The sequence below is a fragment of the Vespa crabro genome, chromosome 22 (genome assembly GCF_910589235.1).
Source record: "Vespa crabro chromosome 22, iyVesCrab1.2, whole genome shotgun sequence".
Lineage (NCBI taxonomy): Eukaryota > Metazoa > Arthropoda > Insecta > Hymenoptera > Vespidae > Vespa > Vespa crabro.
The window spans coordinates 1315382-1337500 of NC_060976.1; the positions used below are offsets into that span (position 1 = coordinate 1315382).

A 22119-nucleotide genomic window follows, 5' to 3' on the forward strand; every position below is an offset into this window, starting at 1 on the left:
TATTATTATTATTATTATTATTATTATTATTATTTTTTCTTTTTTCTCGTAAATTCAGATATCGAAATTCCTTTTCCGAAAATATTTATATAAACCGAGATGATGTATACATGATTAACATTAATACGACGACAATTAAAATGTACATTTTAATATATGCAAGCTACCATCTGCCATAGAAAATAAAGTATATTATATATTGTATAAAACTGTACAATCGATGTTTATTTATTTTCCAGGGTGGGATGTCTGAAAAAAAAAACGAAACCATAAAAAACAAAACCAAATAATAAGACCAATGAAGTTTAGCATGTACAACATATTTACTAATATCTATATACCATAATAATAATCATATATATATATACATATACATATACATATACATATACATATACATATACATATAGATATACATATATATATATAAATAATTTTTTTTCTTCTTTTTCCTTTGTTCTTTTTTTATCCGATAAAGATAATTTCAAATAGTCTTAAAACAATTCTTAATATGTATATATGCACCACCATTCTTCTTGATTTCGTAGTAAACTTTTAACTACACGCTAGAAGTTACATATATAAATATGTATGTATGTATGTATGTATGTATGTATGTATGTATATGTAACTTCATATTTTATTAAAATGACGTATCCATTGATCACTCGAAACTAATTCATTAAAATCTTTCATTTAGAGCATTTAAACATACATTTAAACATATCCGACAAAACTTGTTCAATAAATCGCTAAAATGTGTGCCACTACTTAAAAAAAAAAAAGAAAAAAAAAAAAAAAAAAAAGAAGTCGATTGTTTCCAAATAAATCGTTAATTTATTTTTCTGTCTTTATTCCCTGTTTTTTCTTTTCTTCCTTTTTTTTTTTCTTTCCTTTCCTTCTCTCCTTATTTTTTTCCCCCGAAATAAAATGTATAGGACAATAACGCGTATAATTAATGAAATTGTGGATATGATTATTTAATTCGTATAACGATCGTTCAACAGTTATTTCATTGAAGGAAAAAAAGAAAAGTATGTGTGTGTATGTTTGTATGCGCTCGCGCGCGCGCGTGTATGTGTGTATGATTATAGCTGTTAACAAACGAATGAAATATCTCGATAGAATGTACATATGTATGTATGTGTGACAATACAATAATGTTTATCGGAGAATATTAATTCTAAAGTCGGTTGTCGGACTTTAATGTCACGAAAAAAAACCACATGTATATCTAAAAAAAAAAAAAAAAAAAAAAAAAGAAGAAATAGATCATTTTAAGATGCACTTTTTTTTTTAAAAGTAGTAGTAATAGTACTAGCAGTAATAATTGTAGTAGTAGTAGCAGTAGTAGTAATAGTAGTAGTAGTAGTAGTATCGTAGATCCATTTTGAGAGACACTTTTTAATATAATAAAATAATCCCGCAATTTAACCCTCCATCTGCGATAATTTATCCTCGAGACTGTCCTGACTGTCATTGGTGTCGTTCAAATTAATCGACTCGTTCTCATGATGCAACTCGATAACCGAATCCTCCAATGTATTATCATTTTTCTGTACGTCGAGAACATTGTCCGATGGTTCAAAAATATCCGTCGACTCCGACAGATCTTGGGTGTCCAATGTCAAAGATGATTCTTGATTATCGTCCTGTTCAACGATCTGTTCCGTGGTATGTTCCAATTCAGGCTTAAATTCAATAACCTGTGTATCCAATACGTCCATGCTTACGACCCTTTGAATTTTCAAATTTTCTTCCTTATCATTGATAGTTTCTTCCTCGGTTATCGTAGTTTCCTCGATCTCCATTGGCGTTGTAGATCCCGTTACATGAGACGCGGCTTTTAATTTATCACCAGAATAAGAAGACTTTTGAGAATTATCACCGACCCCTGAAATTTGTGTAAGATTTGTTAATACTGTTTCTTGAATTTTCGCAACTGTATCAGCCGAATCGAGTATGCTGCTAAGTTCCCGATTCATTTCGTCAACCTCCGATGTTTCCTCAGATTTAACAACTATTATCTTTTTGTTACCGTATACTTTTGAGCTTGTCAAGGTAGCTTGTCTAGTTTCTTTACGAGGTGTACAAATAGGAGTGGCCAATACCAAGGCTGTCGTCGTAGTAGACGGTGGTACGGTTGTCAATGTAGGGACCGTTGTCGATAACGAAGGAACTTCGAGTTGTACGGTATCCGTTGTTATCGTAGTTGTAGTCGCTGTAGTCGTTATAACGGGTAATTTTTGAAAATTATCCTGATTCTCATCTTTAGTATCTTGCTGTTCGTTATCATCCTTCTCGGAAGAACTGGTAAAGGTAATTGGTTTAACGTCATCGTTATATTCCTGTTCCTCGTCGTAAATACTTTGTTTCCTCTTAACGAATACCCTCTTTAATGGTAATTGTTGTTCGTCCTCAGATTCATCATGTCTTTCTGGCAACATCTCGTCTATCGGTTCGTACTCCTGTTGTTTTCTAGCTTGTAATTCCTCGATCTTAAGGCGTTGCTGTTCAACACGTTTCTCCAATTGTTCCAATTTCTCTTTAGTCTCTTGATCGTCCTTCGTAAGACCACCACTTATTTTTTGTCCTACCGTTGTTGTCTTCGACGTTGGCAATGACATGTTAGACGATTGTGAGGTCTTTAATTCGAACTTTGGCGAGTCGGTTGCCATAGTTTCGTTTGTTTTCAATGTGGTAGTCGTTGGCCGTGTATCCTGAGAGGATTGAAGAACAGCCTGTACCAATCCAGAAGTTTTATCTAATGGCTTTTTAACGATAACTCTTTTAACAACATTACCGGTAGGTAATTTAGCCAATTCAGCTGGATCTATTACCGTACCATCTGGATTCATGATTACCTCTCTCGTAGTATCACCCTGTCGAATGATTCTACGTACTATAACTCTTTTCGTGACCTTATGTCCACCCGATGATGTAGCTTGGGTTAAAAGATTGGACAATTCAGCGACGGATTCTTTCCCGGTTGACGTTATGGATGACGTTTCTACACCGGTATTACCTGGTTTCCTAACGACGAATCTCTTGAAAACCTTAACCGTATTAACGGATTTCGATGTAGACATGTCTGCTTTTTCATCCTTGGAAGATACCTGTCCCTGTGAGCTTTGCGACGACGTTTGAGATTTGACGGTTTGACCACTGCTAGATGACGGTGTACTATCCTTACCATGTTCCTGATTAACATTTTGATGCTTCAGAGGTATTTTGTGTTCTTTAAAGACAGAGGCAACGATTTTTTGTACCTGTGCCTCTGTATCGTCAATTCGTGTCTTTTCATCCTTCAATTGTTGCGCCTTTACATTGGATGGCGTATTACTAGGACTCGCTTTAGGTTTCGTATCTTGTACCTCTCTACGTTGAACGGGCATCAATGTTTTTATCGTCTTCTTCATCATATTACCATCTTTACCTCTGACATATACTACGTGCTCTTTACGATCCTCTTTCTCGACTCTATCGGCCTCTTCCTCGCTCTCGGTAGGCTTACTCTTCGGAAGTTTTTTAATTATGTATGCCGGTGGCTCGTAATCGTCGTCGCCATCGGAATATTGTTCCTCCTCCTCCTCCTCCTCTTCCGAATCCAATTCAATTTTACTCTTATTGTCCGGCTGTAAACCGTCCGGTCCCATTTTCTCGCCTGCTTCTATGTGCTGCTTTATATGGGTAACATAATCTGCCCTATTGCGACATGATTCTTGACAAACGTCGCAGGTCAAGCCCATGCCGCTCCGTTTAGTATGAGTCAAAAGATGTACCTCGAGGCTCTCCTTACGTTTAAATGCCTTGCCGCAATCCTCGCAAACGTGACGCTTCTCGACGGAATGTGTACGCATGTGTCTTGTTAGATGATGAGATAATAAAAAGGTACGCGGACATAGTTTACAAAGATACGGCCTATGTCCTGCATGGGTTGTCAAATGTCTCGCCAATTTCGTACTTGTACGGAACGCTTCCTTACAATACTCGCAAACAAATGTCTTGTCCTCGTTGTGCATCATCTCGTGACGTTCCAAGCCCTGTTTGTACGAGAACCGTTTGTTACAGATATTGCATTGGTACGGTTTGTCCTTCTTGTGTACCGTGTCCTCGTGCTTTTGCAATTCCTCGTTGGTAAAAAATTCTAGCTCGCAGTGCTGACATGGAAAACGTAATTCGTCACGATGTAACTTTTCGTGTCGTTGTAACAAACTAGTACGTGAAAATTGTTTGTGACATACCTGACATGAATATGGCTTCTCCTCGGAATGAGTTGCCATGTGCTTGCTCAAATCGTATTTTGAGAAAAACATACGGTCGCATTCGGTACATTTGTAATTTCTGTCCCGATGGGCACGCTGAATGTGCAAGGCTAACGCCTGCCTAAGTGGGAATGTACGTTCGCATTGGTCGCAAGCGTGAACCCTTATCTCACCGGGCTCCAACTTGGCCCTTTCCTCCTTCGTATCGTTGGTCTCTTGTTCACCCTCGCTACCTGGATCTTGATCCTCCTCATAGAAATCGTGACGGGACTCGCTCTTCTCCCGTACTTTCTCCGATTGTCTTTCTCTCTCCCTTTCCCTTTCCCTCTCCCTTTCCCTTTCCCTCTCTCTCTCCCTCTCTCTGTCCCTGTCTCGTTCTCTGTTATCACGTCTATCTCTGTCGCCATTATCAACACGCGGTTTCTTCGAACTCTCATTTTGCCCTCTCTGCTCGGACGATCTCTTCGTACCGGTTTCTGGTGGTTCGTTTGGTATCGGTGGAAATGGACGTGGCAAAACACCTGACAACGGGTAAGCCCTTAAAGCTTCGTCCGCTTTCTTACATTGCGTCTTGAATTTGTAAGAACGATCCAAATTCCATCTACACATATTGCATATCATCTGCGGCATACCGTCGGCTGCGTAAACCTGAAATTAATTAATATTTTAATTTATTGCATTGTGCCAAATTGTATTATTAAAGATTATACGCGCTTTTCGTATTTGAAATATATACATAAATACATATATATATATATACATAAATACATATATATATATTGTATGTATGTATTTATGTATCAAACCCACGATCAGAGGACGATGATAACTCGATGCTGGAGATTATTATTATTATTATTTAGAAATAAATAATAGGTCAAGTTATAGGTCTGAAGATTTTACAATCTTTGAGTATTCAAATGATACACACACACACACACACACACACACACACACACACACACACACACACACACACACAGAGACACACACACACACACACACACACACACACATACATATGCGTATAACAAATCCAATATATATGGATTTGTTAATATTTATAGCGGTGATCTTAAAAAGCTAACCTAACCTTAGCTTATTGTACATTTAATACATGTACTCTAATATAATACATTATATTTTCAAATCATCAACATTGTAATATATCATCTCTCAATGAAAAGCTGAACGCATATCGATGATAATTATGGGGGAAACTTCAAAAATTTCCAAGACATAAAATTCTTAAATCATTAGAAATGAAGTATATATATATATATAAAAAAAAAGAGAGAGAAAAAAAGATAAGATAAGATAAGAAAAAAAGAAAAAAGAAAAGAAAAAAAAAAAAGAAAAAAAAAGAAAAGAAAAAACAAAATCATTGCTCGAGAGCGAGCGTACGAGCGCGTCAACCTCGACGTTTAGCGACATCTATGAACCGATACAGACAACAACAATAAAAACAACATTATAGAACGACGAGAACAAAACCCAAATTGCTAGATCTCGATCGGTAAATAAGCGTATGTACTTCGTGCTTACATATAATATACATAAGTACGTTCGATCTAACTCTGGCAATATTCTCGATCGGCAATTCAAGTTTATTCCGTCATATTACTAACGACGGTTACGCCATTCGTGAATGAAAACTCACGGCTGACTCTCTCTCTCTTTCTCTCTCTCTGTCTCTCTTTTCTTCATGTTGATGGTCACGGGAAACGGAAATCTATCTTCGCGCTTAGTCTTACTAGGAGAAAATTCTTCGAAAGGAATAAGAGAGAAAACGAGGATGTAGAAACAGAAAAGATATTAGAAATAAGAAAAATAAAATGGGGGAAGAAAAAAGAAAAGAAAGAAAAAAAAAAAAAGAAAAAATATAGAAAAAGAAAAAGAAGAAAAAAAATTGAGAAATAACAAAAACAGATTAATAGGACAAAGTTTGGTAAAGAGATAATCTGAGAAAGAGAGAGAGAGAGAGAGAGAGAGACAGAGAGAGAGAAACAGAAAGAGTAAAAGAGTGAGGGAAAAAAGAGAAAATAAAAAAAGAAAGAGAGAGAGAGAGAGAGAAAGAGAGAGAGAGAAAAGAAAACGAAAAGAGAGAAGAAGCCGTACGTAAATTATGCGATACGGTAAGGACACTGATGTTCTCGTTCGATCGGTCGATCGGTCGGTCGGTCGGTTGGTTGGTTGGCCGGTCGATGCCGACCGAGTATATGACAAAATAAAATGTAATAATATTACCTCGATGGCAACGCACGACATGATCTGCAGGGTTAGCGGCACCTGGAAAGGCTTGTTGTGATCCCTCTCGTATATGAAGCTCAAAGGTTCACTTTCGGTCAAGCAGAATCTGCATACTCGCCTCGAACGTAGTGGCGTCGGTCTATTCTCCATTATTGTTGTTATTATTATTATTATGTATATATATATATATATGTATTTATATATGTGTATATATTTCTTTCTCTCTCTCTCTCTCTCTCTCTCTCTCTCTCTCTCTTTCTCTTTCTTTCTTTCTTTGCAGGTTCCTCCGTTCTAATTGCAAATAACGAAGGGATATCTCGGGTAGTTCGCGTCGTGGCGCGTCGTGGCGCGTCCTACCTCATATACGCGTTTCTCTTTCTCACTTTTTCTCTCTATATGTTACACTACACGTCATTTACTTAACGATAGAGGGAGAAAGAGAGAGAGAGAGAGGGGGGGGGGGAGAGAGAGAGAGAGACATCCAACGTTGCCGAACAATTTCGGCGAGTAGTTTCGAAAACACTCGACACACACTCTCCGCACGTTCGTGTGTCACACCGGTTCAACATCCACCTTCTTCTTCAATACACTGTTACAACTACTTCAGCTATTACTACTACACTATTACTATCACCACCACCACTACACAAACTCATCCACAATGCCGATAGCACCGCCACCCGTACACCACCACCACCACCACCTTCAATGTAATCCTTATTCTCTCTTTTTCTTTCTTTCTTTCTTTCTATCCTTTATTTTTCTTCTTCCTCGTTCTTTCTTTCTTTCTATCTTTCTATCTTTCTTTCTTCGTTTCTTCTTTCCTTCCTTCTTTCTTTCCTTCTTCTTCTTCTTCCTTCTTCTTCTTCTTCTTCCTTACTTTTTCGTTCCTCCGCCTTTCACGTCTATCGCCAATTATTTATCTATAGAATATTTTTTCTCTCTCGTATTTTCTCTCTCGTGTTCGTCGCCGAGGGGACAACCATGAACCGAAGGAATGACGCCGAGCGTCGGTAATAAGAAGCGGGAAAAAGCGTCGCGCGTCTATCGCGTTGCGTTCGTACGAAACGAAACGTACAACACCGCTCCCTCTCTAAATGGCGCTATTATGGCGCCTCCGTGAAACACACTTCTTTCTATATCCTTTCGTTAGCGTGGCGTCACTCGACTATGCGTATCGCTCTAAGCTTCCTCTGGTATTTCCACGACAGCGCCCCCTTTTTATTATTTCTATTGTTCGCTCATTCGATAATCTTTCAGGCGCATTATCGCCATCTAGCGTTAAAAGTATCATATTAATTGTCGTTTCTTATTTGTCGTACTTAATCGTTCTCTTTTTTTGTTTGTTTTTTTTTTTTTAACATAACGTTTCTCTTTTTCCTTTTCTCTCTTTCTCTTTCTCTTTCTCTCTCTCTCTCTCTCTCGTTATTTTTATAAATTTTAATTGTTTCAATGTACCGTCGTACTTTTGTATCGTATGTGCTTTTATATCATTCGTCCTATTTTCAATGTGTAATGCGTATTGAAGATTTTAATCGCGCCATCTATCATACGACCATCGAACTATAATTTTTCATTCAATCGCATCTGATATCTATTCTTCCTCTCGACCCTTTTATCACTTCCTCTCACTTAAATGTATAAAACCACGTATATATCTTTATCTCGTTTATTTTATTTCGTACGTGTTTTTTGTTTGTTTTTCTTTTTCTTGCATTTTTCTTTTCTTTTCGTTTTTTTGTTTCTCTTAATACTGAAAAATAGATCATGAGTCTATTTAAAGATCCGTTCGACTTCCTGTAACACGTATTGACGAGCCAATCGCGTCATCTATCGTTCAATCATCGAACTATATTTCTATTAATTAAATATTCATTTAATACTATATAATCTTTCTTTTGTCGTTATCTTTATCACTTCTTCTCGCTTAAATATATAAAACTATGTGTACATTTCTATTCCGTTTCTTTTATTTCGTCTAACAAATCTTTTGTATGCTTTTTTTTCTTCATTGATAAATAGATCACGAGTCTATTTAATGACCTATAGGACCTCGCGTAACATCCATTGGTGATCTAATCGCGTCATCTAGCGTTCGTCAAGCGAATTACATTTCTTCATTGAAATTAAATGGTACGTCATCTTTATATTTTTTACTCTCGTTATTTTTCATTACTACTTCTCGCATAAACATATAACTGTATATTTTTATTTTATTTACTTTATTTCGTGTACCACGTATTTGGCGATTTAATCGCGCCATCTACCCCACGATCATTGAACTATATTCCTATGTTCTAATTTAATCCAACGTAATATATTTCTTTCTTTCGTTCATTTTATCATTTCTTATCGCTTAAATATAATATTTTACATTTTTATCACGTTTATTTTATTTCATGTAACATCTATTGTTGTCCTAATTACATGCTTTGGTAAAACTTTTATAGGTGGCAGTAACGTCGTTAACATTCGTCGCCATCTTTCTATGAAAGCCATCTACGTTTCTATATACACGATGCAGATAATATTTATATATATATATATGTATATATATACAATTAACATATGATTTGCGATCCTACGAAGAAAGTAATACGTAGTATCAATAATTTTCTATGCATGTATCCTTTAATCAGAACCTATAATTAGATAGAATATTATTAGACTATAAAAAATGAATCGAATTGTAATATCGATGAAAAATATTGCTTTATATTCCAAAAAAATTTGAAACATTATATTTTCTTTTTTTTTTCTTTTTTTTTTTTAATTTCGTATAAATCAGGAAATTTATAATTGAATATTTATTAGAAAATTCGTACAAAAATATAATCATAAGATATCGCAGCTATAGTAAATAAATAATACGTGTGACTATGGTACAGGATCTCGTAGTCTTAGTCCTTTCAGGATAACTGGTGAACCTTTTGACATTTTAGGATATTGGAATTTCAAGGTGGATTCGTAACGTTCCCTAACGCGCCGTACCGTCATTTCTTTGTTTTTCTTTGCAAACCGGCCTTTCGTACGAATATATATGTATATATATATATATATATATATATATATATATATATATATATATATATATATATATATGGAATTTAAAAAGAATAAAAGAATTTAACCCTAAATTTTGTTCAACGTTTCGAATCCCTCAAGCTTTGTCAATTAATTTAAATTTTAATTAGATTCGATACGGAGTCAACATAACGTATGACCTTTCACGTTGTAAAAACACAATGAATAATATTTCTTTAAATATTATCAACAACAAACAAAGGATTAAATCTTTTTCACGTTGAGAAAGTTTGATCCTTTGATGGGAAGTTCTTACAAAAAAAAAAAAAAAAAAAAAAGAAAGAAAAAAAGAAAAAGAAAGAAAAAAGAAAACTAGAAAAAAAAAAATATAATAATAATAATTCAATGAAAATCAAATTGCTTTCTTCTTATTTTACTTTTTCTTATTTCTTTTTTTCTTTTTTTTTCTTTTTGTTTATTTTTTTTTCGCGAAACAATGGAGGAATCTCAAAGGAGATGCAACTTTTCAATAAATCAAATGTAGGAAATGCAAGGGAGCATGCAAAAGAGGTTAACGGTTCTCCTTAGACTGTACGCGATCTTGGTAGTGTTGTAACCTCATCATCGTCAGCGTGCGGTTATAGTGGGGGATACATATAAAGACCCGGTTTCGCATCGACGCGGCCCAGTAGTCTCTAGTCATCAATTTCATCGCGTTTAAAAGGACCGTAATTGAATTCGCGATTTCGAAGGGGACGCGCGGTCCATAATCAAACGTCTAACGGCACACTAACTACTCTCCTCAAGTAAGATGAAGAAGGCGTGTTTTCTGTGCCTACTCGTCTGTTTAAGTAAGTTCTTAGAACAACGCCAACGTCAACGGCAACTGCAGTAGTAAACAAAAGAAAAAAAGAAAACAAAAAAAAAACAAACAAACAAACAAACAAACAAAAAGAAAAAAAAGAAAACAGGAACAGTAGCGACAACAGCGCTAGCAACTAGCGACAGCATCAGCGTTCTTACGAACTTAACGGATATTTTTCTTTTCTCTTATTTATTATTTATTATTTATTTATTGTCTTGGTTTTTTTTTTCTTTTTTTTCTTTTTTTTCTTTTTTATTTATTTATTTCATTCTCAAGACACGTTCGTCGATCGAGTTTAATGATTAACAATTAATGATCGATCTCGTTAGATGCATGATCGTTCTGTCACGACGTGCGTCTATTCTAATTAGATGCATTAGTGAAACGAATCTCTCCTCTTCCCACCCCCACCCCACCCCTCCTTTTTCATTTGCCATATGCGCATAGATTTTCATTCTAATCGTTGCAAGGATTTGGAATTAATCGTTTCACGTTTTAACTTATTCGATATTATGGACGTGTCCCATAAGAGAATGTTTTTTCTCAAAAAATCTCTCTTTCTTTCCCCAAATGAAATATATATAAATATATATTTCTTTATTAGACGTCATACGTCATTACTCGTCATACGTCCCTGCGAATAATTGCATTATAGTATAGGTATAAATAGATTTTCGAGGATACATTAATCTGTTACCTTTGTCTCCTTTTTGTTTTTGTCTTATTTTTTTGTTTTTTCTTTTTTTTTGTTTTCGTTCTCTCCCCCACCCCAGCCCCACCCTCGACCAGACAAAATATTCATCCAATTAGCCATTTAATTAAATATCTCAATCACGGAGGCGAAATCGTACGATCGATTAGAAGAATCACTGATGTCTATATACGTAGATATATCGATTAACAGTCTAAAATATGGAGGAAAGTTGCTAACTTTCTCGCTTTCTTCATTCGTTACCGAGGTCGACCGGCACGTTGCTTCAGGGACGTAGACGTTGTATCACCTTGAAAATCTTTTGAACCAGTTGACCCTTACTGCCAACTCAAATCGATTAATTCTACTTTTTCTTTATTCTTAAATAATATAAATATATATATATATATATATATATATATATATATATATATATCCTCGGTATATTTCTGCATTCTTTGTCTCCCTCCTTCCCATCTCTCCCTTCCCCTCCCATCCTCAGCACCCCACATAAATGTCCTTGTCACTTAACAATTGATCTATACTTTCTCTTATATAAAATAACAAGGATTCTTTAGAGGATGAATGTATTTACATAAATACCTCTTGTACGATTAGATTCTACTTTCAAATCTGATCGATAATAGTATAGATTAATAGAACAATTGTTTAGAAACACTATAATAAGTTTGATTGAGTACTAACTGTCATTGAACTCATTCTCTCTCTCTCTCTCTCTCTCTCTCTCTTTCTCTCTCACATACAGACACACACACATACACTCATCAGCAAATAACATATTGTTTTCTTTGTCTTTTTTTTTTCTTTTTTTTTTTTGAACTTAGCGACTGTAACTGCCTTAACGAGAAAACAGGAGGCAGCCGAGCAAAGTCGTCGTAAGGCATCGTTGCCAACGTTGAAAAGAAAAGAAGTAGGAACAACGACGGCGATTGAAGAGGAAGAAGAAGATTATGAGGACGAGGACGAACTATCGGATCAATGTCCTGAACCAAATGGTTACTTTCCCGACGGTGAACAATGCGACAAATACTACGATTGTCGGGACGGGAAATTTACGGTGAAACTCTGTCCGGACGGTTTGGTCTTCAATGATTTCAGTCCGCAACATGAAAAGTGTGATTTACCGTTCGGCATTGATTGTACCAAGAGACCAGGACTACGTATGTTATCATCATCTTCATTATCATCATCGTCATTATCGTTATTGTCATTGTCGTTGTCATCATCATCATCTTCATTATCATCGTTATAACTTTCGTTGTTCACACCTAATATTTCTTTTTTCTTTTCTCCTCATCCACCGTACTACTTGTATCTTCTATATTTTCTCAAATCATCGAATACAAATCGCCATCTTTTTTTTTTTACGAAGTGCAACTCGATGACGACTATAACGACGACTATAACGACGACTATAACGACGACGACGACGACGACTCTATTTTCTCTTTTCTCATACTCAAGGTTACGTTCGAGAGAAGAACGTGACAAGGGAATCAAACGACACGGAGAAAGGTCGACACGAAACTCGTTTTCAAAGACTGTAAAAAGAAAAAAAGAAAGAAGGAAAAAAGGAAAAGGAAAGGAAAAGGAAAGGAGACGAAAAAAATAAATGTAGAAGCAAAAATTCTTCGGCTTATTCGAGTCGAGTAAATTTTTCAAATTTAAATATTAGTAAATATCGCCCGCGAGAGAGATCACTTCTTCTTTTGTCATTTTGACAATTAAAACATTTGACTAGTTTGACTTTTTGATTTTTTTTTTTTTTTTTTAAAGAAATAATGTTGAAATTATTTCTTTATAATGAATCTTTAAAAAAATCGTTATAATGTTGAAAAATTATTATTATTATTATTGTTTTTTCTTTTTTCTTTTTTTTAATATTTCTTTATTTTTTTTTCTTTTTCTCTCAAGAAAGGGACTATAAATTTCGCGGTTGTTATTTAACGTTCATTTTTTTTTTGGTACGGGAAAAGAAATTTTTTTTCCCATAGAAATATATCTTACGTATTAAAATTCTTTGATCTATAATCGTACGAAAAAAATTCAGTCTACGTTGGCAGCATCCTAATTTTTTTTGCTTACGTGGAGATATGAAGTTATTGAAATTTCATTTAAAATAATGTTTTGACTGAATGACGGATCGATTAAAATTTGAAAATGTTTTGGGACAAGAAAAAAAATTCTGACTGTTTAGAAAATATAAACGTATGAATTTTTCGTTGAAAATTTCAACGTTCTAACGGCGAAAGAAAAAATGTCGAGGTAAATTTAAAAAAGAATATGAGAAAGAAAAAAAAGGATATAAAAAAAAAGAAAAAAAAAAAAAGAAAAAGAAATCAACCGATCGTCCTTAGCTAACGACATTACTTTGACTATTGAAATTTTCATAATTTTTTTCTTTTCTACGAAGAAAAAAGTTAGAACGTTGCCCGTGGAATTTTATTTATCGAAATCGAAAGGAAAGAACAAGAGAAAACAATATTTCTCCCATAGGAATAAAACTTTAGAAGACAATCAATCCCTAATTATTCGATAAGCTATACTTTTCAATTGGTACTTTTTGATTCGCTTGAAAAAAAAAAATTTCCTCTCCTCTTTCACCCTCGCGTCCTTTAAAAAAGAAAAATTTTTTTAAATGTCAGCGTTTCTTTGAACGCTATGAACGCTAACTGAAAGATTATCCATTTAATCTCGTTTAACATGATATCCATAATATTATTATTTTTTTTTCTTTTTTTATATATATATATATATATATACACACATTAGAAAAACCTCAACCATCGCCGCACTGCCCACGTATGCACGGATATTTCGCACACGAGGATACAAGGAACTGCGACACTTTCTATTACTGCGTCGAAGGGAAATACAATATGATCACGTGTCCGGACGGACTAGTATTTTCGGAGAAGACTGGTATATGCAATTGGCCCGATGAGGCACAAAAAAAGGGCTGCGGATCAAGGGAATTATTTAATTTTACCTGTCCTAAGGTCGACGATTCGATTGCTGCAACACATCCAAGATATCCCGATACCGAGGATTGTCAATATTTTTACGTATGCGTAAACGGTGAAATACCAAGGAGAAGCGGTTGTAAACTTGGACAGGCATTTGACGAACGTACAGGAAAATGCGATTGGGCTAGAAAAATTCCTGAATGGTATGAATATTCCATGAATATTATTTATTTAAATTTGTTTTTTTTTTTTAAATAATATCGAACGATAACGATGATTTTTATTTCATTACATTTATATCAATTATTAAGACGTAATCGTTAATTACTTAATGTAAATTATTAATAAAAATTGCGTGAATTAATTCTTCTTTTTTTTCTTTTTTTTTTTTCTTTTTCTTTACGAAAATTTGATTTTTCTTTTTTTTTTTTTTTATTTCTTTTTACAAATACTTCGCCTTACAATTTTTCCTTTCCGATTGTATTTAATTTTTCCTTGAAAATTTTTCCAAAATTTCAGCAAGGATTGGTACAAGGATCAATTGACCGACGAACAATTAGATGCATTGGAAAATCCACCGCCAAAGCCAAAGCCAGCAGCCGGTGGTCAAACTAGAAGGAAAGGATCACGGCCAACCTAATATAATAAATTTTTCTAGTTTTTCATTCTTGAGATATTTTAAAATTCAAATTTGTCACCTATAAATAAAACAAATGTCACTTTTCTTAATTATTTATTTATATTCATTTTTTTCTTGTTTTTTTTTCTTTTTTTTTTTTTTTTTTTTTTTTTTTCATACATATCACGCGAATCGATGAAAATAATCCCGAACGTAATAATTGCACAGATATTTTTTTAATTAATTTATTTTTCTTTTTTCTTCTCTATCAATGACAATTATCACCGTATGTATTCTTTCCATTACGATCAATCCTTATATCGATTAATTATAAAATATTCATTAGAAGTGTGATATATACAATTAAATAACACAAAACTCAGATATAAATAGGAACAAATTAAATTGGACTTTATTGTTGATATATATAAATTATTTATATACGTCTATATAATATATCGCATCGATTTAATCCAATTAATCATTATTTGTAAAAGATTAAATGAAAAATCTATTTATTCATTGTGAATCTTATAAATAGTTAAGTTTTATTATTATATAAATCATAATTACGAATCGATTAATGATATATTAATGATTAATATCAAACGAATATAACTTTCGTGAAATTCGTAAATTTCTCATAAGATCTCATTTTTATAACACTTTGTGTCATATTAGAATATTAATTGAATTAGTATGAGAAAGAATTATTATTCTTTTTTTTTTTTTTTTTTAAAAGAAGAAGGTTAAATGTAATTATAATTAATAGATAGATAGGGAAACAATGCGTTACGCAGAAAGAAGAATTTGTTCGTAGACCAACGTAAAATAATAATTAGGTGGATGGTGGGAATGAACTCCGGTGAAAGTACATCCTATCTCTGCTATGTCGAAATTATCGGGTGCCGCGATGTTGTATAAAGCAGAAACCTTCGTTTTATGACAGATCGACGGATTGGAAATTCTTAAGAAGATCCATGTACGTTCTTTAGAAATTTGAAAACGTATAAATGCAAATTTTAAATTAAATAACTTGACTTTTTTTTTCTTTACATTTTCTTTTTACAATTTCTTCTTTTACTTTTCGTTTCTTTTCTCTTTATTTTTACTTAAAATTTTTTTTTTTCTTTTTTTCTTTTTTTTTTTTAATATTATATAAATATCACCTATACAAATTCATTAATGATTCTTTATGAGATATTTTTGCTTAATCGTTTGTTGATACATTATTGAAAATGAGTGCAATTAAAAATAAAAATAAAAAAAAAAAAGAAATAGAAAAGAAAAGAAAATAATAATAATAATAATAATAATAATTTTGATACTTCCGTAATAATAATTAATACCGATCGACATGTAAGTTACAGATAAACAGTGAAAGTTTAATAGTTAACTAACCAGCTAAACGTAAGTTCTTCGCAATTCTTTTATAAATATATGAAAAATCAAATAACAGAAATATCGTAAGTGTCGTTAAAAAATTTTAAACGGCTAATGGGGTATGACGAGTGGCAAATAAAGAAAATGTCATATAAAAAGAAATTTTCAAAGGATTTCTTGTCCGAGACGAAAGATGAAGAATAATTCTTACTTTACAGAGATTGAAAATTACACTTTCATCGATTGGAAATTGATTATCTTTCTTCTCTTTTTTTTTCTTTTTCTTTTTTTTTTTTTTTTTTTCAAACAAATGATATATCCATATATTAACAAAAAATATATTCAACGCGTTTACTTTCTTACGTCCGCTTTTTTTCATATTTCTACTTTTATCTTTTCATTTCATTTTCAATTTTCATTATTAAATATATATTGAAATATATATTCAATAATTAAATATATATATATATATATATATAAATACATTATATAAATTACGTTCATTATTTTTTCATACTTCTATTTTTATTTTTTATTTCATTTTCTTTTTTCATTATTGAACATATATTATTAAAAAAAAAAAATATATATATATATACATACACATTATATGTATATTTAAAAATTTATTAATAATATAATTATATAATTTCTATACATCCATATCATAATCATATATAACCATATTCACAATAGACATTATTACAAATAAACAGATTGATATTTTGTTAGGATTTCGTGTTTTTTTTTTTTTTTTTTTTTTTTTTTTTTCGGTGAAAATCAAATCCATTTTAAAGGAACAAAGTGAGAGTAACGAAGTCGCGCGTGCATGGAAAGAAGAAAGGGAATGGTAAAAGCATGCGGTATTCGATTAATCTTAATTCTTGACGGTTATCCAGCAAAGAAAAGGAATCGTGAAAGCGTGAGGTGGGGGGTGTGGGGTGGAGTGGGATGAACGGAGTGGTGGTAGTAGACGGCGGGGTGGGAGAGGAGGAGCGGGGACGAAGGTAGGTTAAGAAACGACGTACTAAGTGGGGATTGACAGGGTATACCCCCGCGACGAGTAACCGAAGAGCTGCAGTACTTCGCGAAGGAGACGCCATTCTCTAAAGAATCGTCAAAAAATATTATACTTTCTTGTATTTATATATTTAAAGGGGACAAAAGAAAAAAAAAAAACAAAAAGAGAAACAAAAAAAAAAAACAAAAAAATATAATCGTCAAATATCGTCAAATTATATAGCCGTAAATATTATTTTATTTAATAAAAATCGTTTGTTTATATTATTCGATTCGAGTCTCATTTAGATTTATTTTCAATCGATCGACAACGACGACGGTAAAGACGTTCGCGGGGAAAAAGGAAATAAGTAAAAAGAAGAAAAACAAGGAAAGATAAAAAAAAAAGGAAAGGAACAGAAAAATAAAAAAAAAAAGTATGATCCGAGAATGTCTTGCGACGATCCTGGCCGTAGCTGCGGTTGCCCGTGAGTATTTTCCTTTCTATTTTTTCTCTCTTTTAAAAATCTTCTTCTTCATCTTCTTCTTCTTCTTTTTCTTCTTCTTCTTCTTCTTCTTCATCTTCTTCTTCTTCTTTTTCTTCTTCTTCTTCTTCTTCATCCTCTTACTTGCTTTTTCTCATTCCATCGGAAACTATCGAAATGTCGTTAAACGTTTTCTTTAAAAAAAAAAAACGACAAAGAAGAAAGAGAAAAAACAAAAACACGGAAAGAAAAGAACAGAAACGATGAAAGAAAAAAATCATAGAAGAAAACAAAAAGAAATAAATTCACGCGAGTAAATACGTGCTCAATAATAATAACTTAATAATAATAATAATAATAATAATAATAATAATAATAATAATAATAATAATAATAATAATAATAATAATAATAATAATAATAATAATAATAATAATAATAATAATAATAAATACGTATATAGCAACAATCGAACATATGGATATCATCGAGCGTTTTAATTGAATTTATTCAAGAATAATATTTTCATTAATTCTGATTAAATTCTCTTTACGTAATTATCGATAATTGTTGACTTTCGAAGATATTTTGTTTGACGATTGGCTTTGAAAAAAGGAAAAAAAAAAAAAAGAAAAGAAAAAAAGAAAAGATATTGAAAAAGAAATATGTCATTTTGTCAATGTTAAACTAAAATTTTATTTTATTTTATTAAAATTTTATTTTTTTTGTATCGTACGTCGAAAAAAAAACTTTGAATTACTTGTAATGGTGGTCGTAATAAAAAAAAAAAAAAAAAAAAAAAAATCAATTTATTTTAATGAAATATTTTCTTCTTGACAAAATAAAATCTTTACGTACGAATCTTTTTTAATTCTTCGTAGAATTTGGAAAAGACAAAGAAAAAGAAAAAAATATAGAAATTCATATTTTCGAATAGTTCATATACATACATATATATATATATATTCGAAGAAAAGATATATAGTTTGTGCATGGAATTACGGAGACAGTCTCGTATTAAACTTTCTAAATTGTAAATGTCAGGATATTTCTATCGGTTCAGATGTTGCATAAGTAATATGCCATGGTTATAATCGTACGTCCTTTATAAACTAGTAAATCGTTTTAAATTATATAATAAAACAAAAATATTATCGGTATACGTCGATATATGTTATAAACTTCCTGAAGAAATTCACGTTGGCGAACCGGCAAGGAAATAGTACAAGGTTCGTCAACCTCAAGAATCGAATGTAACTGTTCGCAAAACCACTTTTGATACTAGTAGCTAAGCGCTTTGTAGTTACTTTACTCTCGCTTTCGCGACGACTCATATATAGAACAATCGTAAATAGTTTTAAAACGTTAAAAATATTCTTAATATCTTGAAATCAATTTGATTTGAATGAAAGAAATTTATTACGTTTTTGAAAAAGTCTTAATCATATTAAAATGTGATCTTGATTATTGAGATTGGACGATTACGAATTCATTGTCATGATTATAATTCCAGAATTATTAATTCATTTTTATGAAAATTATAAATAATATCATTGTACGAATTTATCATTAAAATTACGTTCATTATTTTCAGACGGTGCGTTCAATTGTCCGAACAAAGATGGTCAATACGAGGATCTAAAACAGTGTGACAAATATTACGACTGCTTGGACGGAATACCTACGGAAAAATTATGCCCTGACGGGCTCGTTTTCGATCCGTTAAATCGCAAAGTCAACAAATGCGATCATGTTTTCAACGTCGATTGCGGCGATCGTCTTGAGTTGCGTAAGTTCATCTATTTGTTATTTGCTTATTGATAAAAAAAAAAAAAAAAAAAAAAAAAAAAAAAAAACAGACAAAAAAATTGATTAAAATATAAATAATATTAATTGTTCTATGTATTTTGTTCGATCAAATGATTATTCGGCAGAGGATATTTTTTTATCTTGATCAATCAAACGATCGTTCCCCTTAACGAAAATTAGAAAGAGTGATTTTCGTTGATTAAATGTAAATAAATCATTAGACATTTCATATTTCGTTTTTATATGATCAATGATTTTGATTGAGATACAATATCGTCTGATTTGTGAGATCAAACTAGATATTAACTTTCGCAAAGTGGAAAGGAGTGGAAACGTGTCTTTCGTTTCCGTGGCTAAAACGTCCTTGACATACAGGCTAAAGTGTCAGTCAATAATTAATAAGCTAACGGAATTAATAACGTTGAGTTTAATATATTCCTGTTTATTTTTTTTTTGTTTTTTTTTTTCCCCCTTCTTATCTTTACTTTTTTATTTCTCTATTCCGTTCCAATCACCACTACAGAACCACCACAACCAACGAAAAAATGTCCACGTAGAAATGGTTTCTTCGCTCATCCAGAACCGTCGGTTTGCAATGTATTTTATAATTGCATCGACGGCGAAGCCATTGAGATAACGTGCACCACAGGATTGCATTTTGACGAGTACAGCGGAACTTGCGTTTGGCCGGACAGTGCCGGACGTGAGGTAAAATAATAATAATAATAATAATAATAATAATAATTTGTTAATAATTATTTATTCGTTTTTATTAAACGAATTATTTTACGTTACGTGTTGAAAAAAAAACTATCGTTATCGTTATCGTTATCATATATACGATCGGTATACATAAATGATATAAATAATTTATAAGATGTGCTGAATAAAAGTTAAAGTAAAAGAAATTTGATAAAAGTAAATTTTGTCAAATTTATTTTAATTTTTTTTTCTCTGATGAAAGTAAAAGAAAATAACAAAAAAAAAAAAATAAATAAATAAATAATTCGTACCATTACGAAATTACACGTATACGTTAAAAATTTTTATACCAGTGATTATTTTTATTGATTTAAACGAGATGAATGTGTTAATTATTATCTTTTTTTTTTCTTTAATCTATCTTTTATCTCTTTTTCTTTCTCTCTCTCTCTCTCTCTCTCTATTTGTATATAGGGATGCGGAGTGGTAGATAAGAAATTGAAGGATGGTTTTGAGTGTCCAAAGGAGAGTCAATTAGATAGCCGAGGTATGGCCATCGATCATCCTAAATTTGCACATCCTGACGATTGTCAAAAGTTTTACGTATGCTTGAATGGGGTGACACCACGTGAACAGGGTTGTAGCGATGGCACTGTTTACAACGAAGAGCAACAGAGGTGTGACGCACCTGAAAACGTTCCCGGATGGTACGTATTTGAGAAAAAAAAAAAACAAAAAAACAAACAAATACATATTAACAATAAATTGAATTGGAGAGATCCAATTCGATTTGACTTTTTTTTTCTTTTTTATCACCGACATATATAATTATATCTTATTAATCTTTTTCTTCTCTCTCTCTCTCTCTCTCTTTCTCTCTCTCTCTCTCTTCCTTTCTCTTTTTCTATCTCTCTTTTTCTTTCTATTTTACAGCGAGGACTGGTACAAGGATGATGACAAAAAACCATAAAGGATCATTCGAAATTGATATGTCCCGCATCGGGACGCCTCTCGTACTGCCTTTTATTTTTAATCGCGATTAGTTTGTAATAATAATCATTTTATGTGAGGATAAACTAGCCGTATTATTTGTTTCGAAATAAATATTAATTTTTAACTTTAGATGAGATTTTACTCTCTCTCTCTCTTTCTCTCTCTTTCTTTCTCTCTCTTTATTTATATCTATGGTTTTTTTTCTCTCTCTCTCTCTCTCTGTCGTGTAACTTTAATATTACTTTCGTAATCGTTGATTACCTGACCTAAATGACTTTTGCTACGTTTTAATAAACGTTATTATCCCATCCCTCCTCCCCACATCTCCTTTAATCTTTTCTCCCTCTTTCTCTCTCTTTTCTATCGTTATTCTTCGTTTATCAAAAATATTATCTCGTATAATCATTGGAAAGTTGAGACAGCTGATTGACGGACACAACTTGGCTTATATTCACTCGAAATAAATATGGTATACGCGGATTCGCAATACATAAACTATTCGCTATTGAAATCTCGATGTCGAACGAATTCGAAAGGCCTTGGAATAGTTTTCTACGATACAATCGTATTTACTTAAAGAGATACAAACGTCATGAAAACTTTCTCCGTCGTTTGATTATTTTCTATTTTTCCGTCACTCCAACTTCAACGGGCTCAACTTGTACGATCCTACTTTCTTCTATTTCTTCGTCTTCTATCTATGTCGTAGTTGATCATTTAAAAAAAGAAAAGAAAAACAAACGGTGGGAGGGGGGGGGAGAAAACAATCTATAGATATTTGTATAAAAATGGTTTCGATTTTTTTCACGAAACGGTTTGATTTGATCTTTCCTTTCTTTTTTTCTTCTTCTTCATTTCATGTCTCTTAGCTGATTGATAAAAAAAGAAGAGGAAAGAAAAATGGAAAGAAACGATCTATGGATATTTGTATAAAATTGATTTATAGTTCGTTACGAAATGATCCTTTTTTTATTTCCTTCCTTTTTTTTTTGTTTTTTTGTTTCTTCTTCTTCTTCTTCTTCTTCATCTTCATCTTCTTCTTCTTCT

The 22119-nt window shown here is 32.3% G+C and overlaps 3 protein-coding genes across 5 annotated transcripts; 2 read left to right on the forward strand and 1 right to left on the reverse strand.

Annotated features, from left to right (window-relative positions):
- Nucleotides 1–959: 959 nt before the first annotated feature.
- Nucleotides 960–7701, reverse strand: LOC124431629. Of its 2 annotated transcripts, XM_046979742.1 has the most exons (3): nt 6513–7701; nt 4245–4913; nt 960–4160 (listed from the first exon to the last, which is right to left on the reverse strand). In XM_046979742.1, exons 1-3 carry the CDS (start codon nt 6663–6665, stop codon nt 1431–1433), a joined length of 3552 nt encoding a protein of 1183 aa, XP_046835698.1. In that variant the 5' UTR covers nt 6666–7701; the 3' UTR covers nt 960–1430. The 2 variants fall into 2 exon arrangements, with proteins under 2 accessions (XP_046835698.1, XP_046835697.1); XM_046979741.1 differs by having other exon boundaries at nt 960–4913.
- LOC124431630 (protein obstructor-E-like) lies at nt 4717–14814 on the forward strand. Of its 2 annotated transcripts, none has more exons than XM_046979744.1 (4): nt 4717–4796; nt 11941–12276; nt 13889–14285; nt 14602–14814. In XM_046979744.1, exons 1-4 carry the CDS (start codon nt 4769–4771, stop codon nt 14720–14722), a joined length of 882 nt encoding a protein of 293 aa, XP_046835700.1. In that variant the 5' UTR covers nt 4717–4768; the 3' UTR covers nt 14723–14814. The 2 variants fall into 2 exon arrangements, with proteins under 2 accessions (XP_046835700.1, XP_046835699.1); XM_046979743.1 differs by lacking the exon at nt 4717–4796 and adding an exon at nt 10208–10390.
- Nucleotides 14815–17150: 2336 nt separating this feature from the next.
- On the forward strand, nt 17151–21201 carry LOC124431729 (protein obstructor-E-like). Its single transcript, XM_046979938.1, has 6 exons — nt 17151–17329; nt 17430–17571; nt 19163–19357; nt 19901–20085; nt 20554–20786; nt 21013–21201. Exons 2-6 carry the CDS (start codon nt 17523–17525, stop codon nt 21047–21049), a joined length of 699 nt encoding a protein of 232 aa, XP_046835894.1. The 5' UTR covers nt 17151–17329; nt 17430–17522; the 3' UTR covers nt 21050–21201.
- Nucleotides 21202–22119: the final 918 nt, after the last annotated feature.

What these genes read in the sequence shown, in the direction of transcription:
- LOC124431629 (XM_046979741.1), bottom strand. Translation starts at nt 6,665, where the DNA reads ATGGAGAATAGACCGACGCCACTACGTTCGAGGCGAGTATGCAGATTC. An exon ending in TGTCGTGCGTTGCCATCGAG is followed by an intron (nt 4,914 to 6,512) that starts GTAATATTATTA and finishes AATTAATTTCAG; the next exon opens with GTTTACGCAGCCGACGGTAT.
- LOC124431630 (XM_046979743.1), top strand. Translation starts at nt 10,351, where the DNA reads ATGAAGAAGGCGTGTTTTCTGTGCCTACTCGTCTGTTTAA. An exon ending in TACCAAGAGACCAGGACTAC is followed by an intron (nt 12,277 to 13,888) that starts GTATGTTATCAT and finishes TACACACATTAG; the next exon opens with AAAAACCTCAACCATCGCCG. An exon ending in GCTAGAAAAATTCCTGAATG is followed by an intron (nt 14,286 to 14,601) that starts GTATGAATATTC and finishes CCAAAATTTCAG; the next exon opens with CAAGGATTGGTACAAGGATC.
- LOC124431729 (XM_046979938.1), top strand. Translation starts at nt 17,523, where the DNA reads ATGATCCGAGAATGTCTTGCGACGATCCTGGCCGTAGCTGCGGTTGCC. An exon ending in CGGACAGTGCCGGACGTGAG is followed by an intron (nt 20,086 to 20,553) that starts GTAAAATAATAA and finishes ATTTGTATATAG; the next exon opens with GGATGCGGAGTGGTAGATAA. An exon ending in CCTGAAAACGTTCCCGGATG is followed by an intron (nt 20,787 to 21,012) that starts GTACGTATTTGA and finishes TCTATTTTACAG; the next exon opens with CGAGGACTGGTACAAGGATG.